The 8830-nt window shown below is 43.1% G+C and overlaps 2 protein-coding genes across 2 annotated transcripts; one reads left to right on the forward strand and one right to left on the reverse strand.

The window, feature by feature from the left end:
- Positions 1–3809: 3809 nt before the first annotated feature.
- SARC_05965 (hypothetical protein) lies at positions 3810–4100 on the forward strand (the record flags this gene model as incomplete). The annotated part of the gene is made up of 1 exon (XM_014300151.1): positions 3810–4100. The coding sequence occupies one exon, from the start codon at positions 3810–3812 to the stop codon at positions 4098–4100; it is 291 nt and encodes a 96-aa protein (XP_014155626.1).
- A 1472-nt stretch (positions 4101–5572) lies between these two features.
- SARC_05966 (hypothetical protein) lies at positions 5573–6175 on the reverse strand (the record flags this gene model as incomplete). The annotated part of the gene is made up of 2 exons (XM_014300152.1): positions 5573–5986; positions 6020–6175. 2 exons carry the CDS (start codon positions 6173–6175, stop codon positions 5573–5575), a joined length of 570 nt encoding a protein of 189 aa, XP_014155627.1.
- Positions 6176–8830: the final 2655 nt, after the last annotated feature.

Below are 8830 nucleotides of genomic sequence, written 5' to 3' on the forward strand. Positions count from 1 at the left end.
TATATATATTGTGTGTACGTATAGAATACTATATATATATATATAGGAAATATATATATATATATATATATATATATATATACATGTACCTGAAGAACTAAACAAGTTACCCGACATGTGGAGTCGTGTTCATGAGGGCACGGCGGATATCAACTACCCCGCGGTGCTCTATACATCATGTTGGAAGTTGTTTCCGGGTTTCTTTGACCAGGTCCAGGAACAGTTTAGGCCTAACGACGTCGACGCCTTTGCATCGAGTCTTGACGCTCTGCTCCGCCAGAACTGGCCGTACGACAAGGATGGAGGAGCGTTTAAGTTTGACTGGAGCAAATACAATGCATGGGAGAACCCACCATGGCGCCTTATACATAAGGTGTTGCGTAAAGTGTTGAAAGACAAGGCGTCTGCAACAATATGTTCACTGTTGAACACACGTACACCGTGGTTCCCATTACTTCTGTCGATGATGCGAGCAGACCCTTTACTTATCCCATGTACGGCTCACATGTTCTTGAAACACGGCTCACAGGCTTGTGGTAAATATCCGTGGGTGCATAACATCGTGGTACGTATTGAGCCTCCATCTGGGTACAAAGTCAATCCATCATTTTGGTGTTACCTAGGTCTGGAGGTACCTGTATGTGAAGACGCTAGTACACGTTATCAAGAAAATTGGGCTCAGCCGATGATGACTAAACAGACACGACAGATCGCCGCACAAGTTCCTGAAATATGTGCGGGTGTTACAGTGATGAATCATCCAGGGCTAGAGGAAGCTAACCGTCGTGTACAGTTGACAAGGCAATTTCATGAACAAGGACATCCGGCGCCGGCAGTTACTGTACGACAGATGCGGGATGCCGGACATAATTGGGACCAAATGCCTCCAACTACGGAAGAGGTCCGGAAATTATGTCGTACATGCTTGGGTAACGATAGGGTGAAGAAGGGATTTCATCCTTTAATGAATATTACCGCTCGGTACCCATGGGATCACATACAAATAGATCTCATTCCTATGGCGGTCACATCCACTGAAGGAAGCAAATTTATTTTACATGTGCTTGTTCTGCCGTCGGGATACCCCATTCTGCGGACGATACCTGCGAAGGATGCAAAAACGGTGGCGGCAGAGTTAGCATCGGTATTTGGTGAGCATGGATTTCCTCGTAAGATACAGCGTGACGAGGGTACTGAATTTGTGACCAATATTGTGAGTTCTATTACGCGAGCGTTGGGCATTATACACAAGACGTCCCAACCATTCCGCCCTCAGACATTGGGTGTGGCAGAGCGCCGGCATAAGGAAATCCACAAGGGGGCATAACATGAAAAACCTGCCACCATTATCTATGACATATTACCGATTAATTAAATTTATACTATAGCAGGAGTCCTCTACCACGCTCATCGGAGTCAGTCTTGACCGGTGCTCTCGGTTAATCTCAACTTGGCTTAGGAAACCGCATCTCAACGGTGGCTCTACAGCCGAGTCTCTGGTCCTTGTCCCTCTGGTGTGTGGGGGGAGCATGCTTCTAGGCGAGAAAAGTGGGAGTGTCCTGTGGTATCAGTGAGACTTGCTTAGGTCCCCCGCCTCGTGCGATGTCTGTGGCTCGCTGTTCTTTCATCAGTGCTCGTTGACGCTGGCTTCTTTGGCCTTGACTGCCTTACGTCTCCGGCGTTGACGGTATGTTGTATTGACATCAGTATCTGCGATGTCTGATTCATATGTCCAGGTACGCTCACCATCTGTCCAATGCAGTAGGTACTCCTGGGATCCATCACCTCGGATGGACGGCCTGTCATCGACTATCGAGGAGAACTATGTCTCTTCGTTTGGTTATACGTGATTGTTGGAAGTAAATACGTTCGGAGCACTGGCCCTCTTTACGAGGCCAAGTAGCTCATCACTGATCGAGTCAGGATATTCGGGGGCTTTAGTCCCATCAAGATTACAGACAAAATACCCGTTGCCCTCCATGCATACTATTTAGTTTGGTCCGCCATTTGGTGCTGATAACTAGTTCATTTCACCTTGATAGCGAACCATGACAAGTTCCCCTTCCTGGAAGTTTACATACTTCTGTTAGTATTTTCGATCGTATGCTGCGCGCATCTTCTCTTGATACTGTGCAACGTTACTATCTAGTTGTGGCCTGATGGCTTCTTCTAGATTTTACTACTGCTGTACTGGGTGCGGTCACTGGCTCATTGTAGTCCGTGAGTTGGTTCTGTCTGCGACCAAAGTACCCATTAAATCGCGGTGACTTGTGTCTTCTGGATGTACGCAGATTATGGCCCATCTGTACGAATGAAAGTCGTGAACACCAGTTACCTGGATTCTGTTCAACGAATTTCCGTAGCAGTGACATGAGGTCTCTATGTGATCGTTCGTTCGCGCCTAAGACTTTGGGTTGATACGGCCGAGAGATTAGGTTTTGCATTGGCGCTTGTTCAACAACTTTTGCAAGTATATCGTTAACATATTCAGTGCCTTGGTCCGTTTGTATGATTTGTGTGAATCCATGTTAACACATAATTGGTACAAGCGTGCGTGCTATGGTAGCCCCTGATTTATCAATCATTGGACGTAAAATGACGTACGATGAATATACATCATGTTATACTTCAAAACAATATAAATAATCGTTCTCTTTATTAAGGACTATCTCTTATGCCCAGTATTGTCTGGTGGTGCCTTAAATGATGAAGATGTCGATCTGATTTGGACCTCTGATATGTTATATGTCTTGTGTATCCCTGTTCTTGTTTATACTTCTCATATATACTTGCAGACGCTCTACTATGTCTGTATTTCCCTGAGGTATGACTTTGTATGGTAGAGTTCTATGGTATTCTAATTCTTGGGGTTGCTTATTTGATTTGTGCTCAAAGACACTTATTGCTTCTAAGACCCTTCTTTTATCATATGTACTTGTGTGCGATTCTTGTGTGCCTTCCTATCCTTTGGTCTAGCACTCTCGTTGGTTGTGGTTTTGTGTGTCGTGTCCCACTTGACTTGTTATTGCGATGTTATATATCTTATTTAACTATTAATTGACTATACTAGAGCGTCTAGTCCCTCTGTGCGATCTCGATCTTTCTTGCTTATTGTGTTGGACGTCTTTAGTCCTCTAGAATCGTAATGCGAGAACTTGCTTGTGCACGTTGCTTGATTATGATCATTAATCTCTTGTTATACGTGATCTGTGTTGTCTTCTTTCTTGAATTCCTACTTGGTCTTCAGTTGGTATGATTTTTGTGCTTAGCTATGTGCATTTCTGTAATTGATTGACAGTATGTGTATTTCTGTAGTTTGAGCTAGTTGACTTATCTATAAGGATATTGTAAAAATTGTAGAGTATGGAGAGTAGCTGAAAGGTACAAGACAATAGGATATAATAGACCTCTTCTCAAGTACGGTTATCTCGGCTAGGAAAAGTCCCTAGTCTGAGAGAACCGAACTGAGTCTTTATTTGTGTTTTCAGACTCAGGATTTACTTAAGTGTTTCTCACACACGCGGGAGTCCCGGTATAGCTTACCGGTTCTACCGCTAATATTTCTGATGACTCCAATATCAGAAATATTCCAATCCTAATTCCAAAACTCAGTATTTGATTATTCTGGGTTTGGGGTTTGGATTGGCTTTTGATAATCTGGTCCCTAGATGCTACATGTTGGCTGTATGGAATTGTGGGATGAACGTTTACCGTTCACTATGCTATACCAGAGCCTCAGAAAATCACGACGTCACAAGTCAGCTCCATTTAGCGTTTATTTTGGTCGCCGACATGTTCCGTTTGCAAACATGACTGATATCTTACCTGGTCATATTCCTACGAGGAATGATGCATGGCTAAAGCGGTTGGACGACCCAGAGATGACCATGTTACCAAAACTTCATCAGAAAACAATCAAGTATACTGATGCCATGGCCGAGGCTACGGATCAGATGCGTAAGTTCGATTTGATTGAATTTAAGACTGGGGACGTCGTTATGATACTCGCACAGGGAGCAACGACCAAAGCCATGAAACCATTGCTTGGCCTAAAATCAGTGTTACCATCTGAGAGCAAAGGATGGCAGCAAGCCGCCTGAGCTCAGAGACCGACATGTGAATGTGGAGATTATTAGGCTAGTACATCGGGCTTCTGAGCCAACATTGAATGAATCTCTATGAAGAGAAGGGGGCTCGACATTTCGACACATCATATCGCAGTACGTTGGTTGGAAGGCTCTCCTACATGGGTGACAGCGGGTGCCTTCAACGATCCGAACGTTGTACCCGCATATCGTAAGCGGATTCAAACGCGTGAGAGTCGACGACAACGACGCCTGGTACAAGGTTAGAGCAGCCTGAATCGATGGTATTGTGAAAGTCAGACTAACCAGGCTGACTATCGATGTCAATAAGTTAACGTAAAAGAAAGTACGATTTAGAAGTAAATTTGCACAATGTAATTGAAGTTTAGCTTCAGCCCTTGGTAATGAGCTAAAGAGTAGGGGATTTTAGACTGAGACTATTGTCTATGGATTTTAGACTGAGACTATTGTCTATGGATTTTAGACTGAGACTATTGTCTATGGAGTTTAGACTGAGACTATTGTCTATGGATTTTAGACTGAGACTATTGTCTATATGCTCCGCTCTAATTACTCACTACCTCGTTTTAGATTTATTTGGTATCAGTAACTAAAATAAGATTTCATTTCATTGGATGCATGATATTTCACTCCATATCATTTCATGCTTCGAAACAATCTTCCAATCGCAACTACCAATAAAATAACTCTAAGTCCAACTTAAGAAAATCAAAAATAGATCAAAAACAGCATGTTGGTGCAGTTGAATGTCTGCACCTATACCCCATCACATGGTACCTAGCTCTCCATAGCATTGAAGGTATAGACAGGCACATCTAGGTGGCTGGCTAGGGGGGATCATTTTCATGCCCCATTTCTCAGTGGGCTATCTCGCGCTGAGAGTATTCAGAAATATAACATCTGTCAACAAGTGTCAATTTTACCTGAGACCCTTCAGATATTAAATATATCCCGTCCACTGTTGTATACAATTATAATTCCAAATATCTATAATTAGATTATTTGTTTGGTTTGGTTTGTTTTCTGCATATCAAGATATCTATAATTAGATTATTTGATTAATTTGCAGTTACAAATATCTACAATTGCGGTTCAACGTATACCAGGTTTTATAACCGTATTGCGTTTAAAAGTTCATACCTTTATAATATACGTTTGACATGTGCTTCTACTACAAAAACCCGCTGATTGTTCACAGCCCCCCCCCCCCCCCCTCAGCTTGAAAATTATAATGTTGGCTTATATGTGATTTGAAGCACATAGTCTCAAAAAGCTCACATGAATTGTACAAGCGAAACGAAGAAACGGGTTTCGATCATATACTGGCTTCAAAGCTTATATTATATTCTCCTAGACAAAGTATACTTAGACTTTATAAGTTACTCGGTTACTCTATTACGTTTGGGTTTAGGTCCTTGAGGTCCCCGATGGTGGATGAAACGTTTCTTAGTGTCTTTAAGGGGTACTTACATTCCATGGTCTTTGAAACTTGGAATGGATGATGTCTGCGGATAGACCTTAACTACATCAGGACGGTTGTTTGTAGGTAAGATAGCCTCTGTGTCTGCCTTATTATTATGTAGGCGTTTGCAAAACTTTTTATCAAAAGCCTTCAATACGTCTGGATCATCGAATTCCGATGAAGGTAGATCGTATTGTGCGCCATCTGCAAACTCCGTTGTGTAGTAAGTCATGTCCTCATGTTTGTACTTCCCAAGATCCTTTTTGAACTCATAAGACATAAGAGGTGCAGTAGCTTCACGTGTGTGACGAAGTATGATTTCTGTCGTCGGAGTTCGATGTGATCCGATATTAAGAACACTTGAGCCGTCAACATTGTTAACTTCGTAAGTTCCGCTCTTCTTATCGGCCACTGAAATCTTAAATGGTCCAATGTATTAAGCTGTAAGCACAGTTGTGTCGGAGTTGCGAGCCATGACGTTGACTACATCGCCCACCTCAAACTCGACTATCTTTTTCGAATCATTCCATCGCTTCTGTCTCTTTTTAAGTGCGATATCCTTCATCTCTCTCAAGCAAGGAAGGACGACATCTCTGTTACGACGCATCTTCTCTAATCATGGCAACACATGATCCTCCTGAGAATCCTTGTTGAAAAGTTCTTGTAGTTCACTATAGCGGCCTTGGAATAGTGAGCGGGTGTTGTACCAGTGACTGAATCCGGTGTCTCGTTCATTTATGCCTGTACCCAGTTAATTGAGTTTGGCCACATGCCAGCATCGTCTAGCAACGCTCCACGCAAATTCGCACCTTGTGTCTGAGGCTTATAAGGTGCATTCATCTTGTGGCATGATTCCGCAACGAGTAACAGTGTCGTCATGACCTCTCCTGTAAACTCACTACCGTTGTCGGTACATACAATCGCTGGCCAGCCGAAATCTGCGAAACACTTATATATGCACTCAGCCACAGTTTGTATTGATTTGTCTTTCAGAGGATATAGAACGTTATATTATGAAGCAACATCAAACACGTGACAGACATACTTATCTTTCTTTCGTGTGTTCGGACGTGGGTAGCTCAACCAAATTAATGATAAGCGCCATCTGCAAACTCCGTTGTGTAGTAAGTCGTGTCCTCATGTTTGTACTTCCCAAGAAGCTTCTTGAACTCATAAGACATAAGAGGCGCAGTAGCTTCACGTGTGTGACGAAGGATGATTTCTGTCGTGCGCTTTATCCGGTTAACTTCGCAGTCGTTGTATTCGTGATACACCTGAGATGTATATTGCCTAAACTTTGGGTGTACAATTCCGTACCTTTTGCAATCTTTCTCAGTCCTAGCCTTATCCATGTGTTTAAGCGCATGATTTAGCCTTAGCCACTTCAGAATGTCGTCCTCCGATGAAATTGCTTTGTTAAAGTCTGGAGGTGAGGATTCCACTACTATATCACTTGGACTTGAAGACTCGTCTGGTACAATCTCGCCTGAAAGATCGGCCGTGTGAATTCTACTAGTCTTCTCCTGGTCCATTAGTTGAGATACATGGTCGTACACATCTGGAAAATCGTTCATCAACTGTTTGAGTAACCTTGTCTCGGCTTCGTATGCAGTTGCTCTGTCAGAACGTATCTTCTTGTAGAATGATTTCGCTAGTGATGAGTTCCTCTTTGTTTCTGTAGGATCAGATTGTACCTCGGTGACGCATACTGCAGGTGCGTGTGTCGTCCCAGCCTCTCGTTGAGACTTAGGTGTCAAGAGTTGAATCTTGGATTCTTCAACCTTACGTTTGAAGGACTCGGATGGCGTCCATTTGATTGTTCCAACTGGACCTATTCGACATATAATTGTATGTTGCCAAGGAGTCTTCTAGATTGCACGGGTACCCTGGTAGAGGAAAGTATCTACCTCTTTATTCACATATATGGGCTCACATTGTATCATTGATATCAACTGTGGGAGCCATTTATCTAAATGTCTTAGGGGATAACACAACGTGATGGTAGCATCTTGCTAATGTACATAATTGAGCAACTGTGGTATCAACAACCACGGTGGATTCGCCCATGCCTTCTCATCTGTTAGGTCGATTTGAAACCCATCACCGTCTGGATGTATCAGAGTTTGGTATCGCGGCAGTTGCGCATTATGATGTGCTGCGAACTTATCAATGGTATGTGGACCATATATGTTGTCTGCAATCTTAAACCACCTAGGATTGGCCATCCAATCCGTAGCTAGTAACTCTCTGACCATCTTGTTGAAGTCCGGTATAAAGCGTGACAACATATTCGGTAAGTGATTTTGTTATACTAAATAATAATTTCGCGATCGTATCGTGCCATCGACAGACTGACAAATTGTGTGTTAGGCTTCATGTCCTTTAGATGTTGCAACGATTTCTGATCGCACAGTACATTGAAATGTGTACCGTATAAGTAGTCCTTAAAATGAGTGAGTGCAGTCTCAATAGCCAATAGCTCTTGTTGCACCGTCGGGCAGTTGATTTGTGACGAGCTCATAGCGCCCTGCTATAGAACTGCACGTATCTCGGTTTCCCGTCAATCATTTGATATAGAACGCCTCCTAACGCCATGTCGGATACGTCTGTAGCCACCATGAATGGTACTCCATTCTTCGGTGGCTGGACTACTGGAGCTTGCTGAACCACTGTTTTGAGCTGCTTAAAGGCATCATCACATCCTTTGGTCCAAAACGCTTCCAATTTACCCTTGTGACATCGTAAATATCCGAAAGGCTTAAGGTAGCTTGCCAAGTGTGGAACTCCATCTGACAGAAAGTTGATGAATCCGCAAATGCTATTAACGTCCTTGCCTGTAGTGGGGGTTCTCCAATCCAGCAAGTGTTCGACCTTTCCGGGGTCGATCATAATACCATCCCCGGAGACCCGATATCCCAACAGCTGTATCTCGTTTACACCAAACTGACATTTCTTGCTGTTGATTTTGAACTTATGCTTGTTTAACCTCGCCAAAACCTCACGCACAACTCTATCATGCTCCTCTTTGGTCTTGGTAAATACCACTATATCGTCGATATATACCTGTACATTGTCCATGTCTCGAAACAGGTCTTGCATGATCTGCTGAAAGAAGGCTGGTAACATATGTAGACCAAATGGTGCTCCCTTGAACGAATTCCGAGTGAAGGTAAAGTACTTCCTGTGTGGTTTGTATATCTTCATTTGGTGGTAGCCTTGCTTCAAATTGATGGTCGAAAGTATTTTCGCCATTTCCATTCTA

The sequence above is a fragment of the Sphaeroforma arctica genome, assembly GCF_001186125.1.
Source record: "Sphaeroforma arctica JP610 unplaced genomic scaffold supercont1.407, whole genome shotgun sequence".
NCBI lineage: Eukaryota > Ichthyosporea > Ichthyophonida > Sphaeroforma > Sphaeroforma arctica.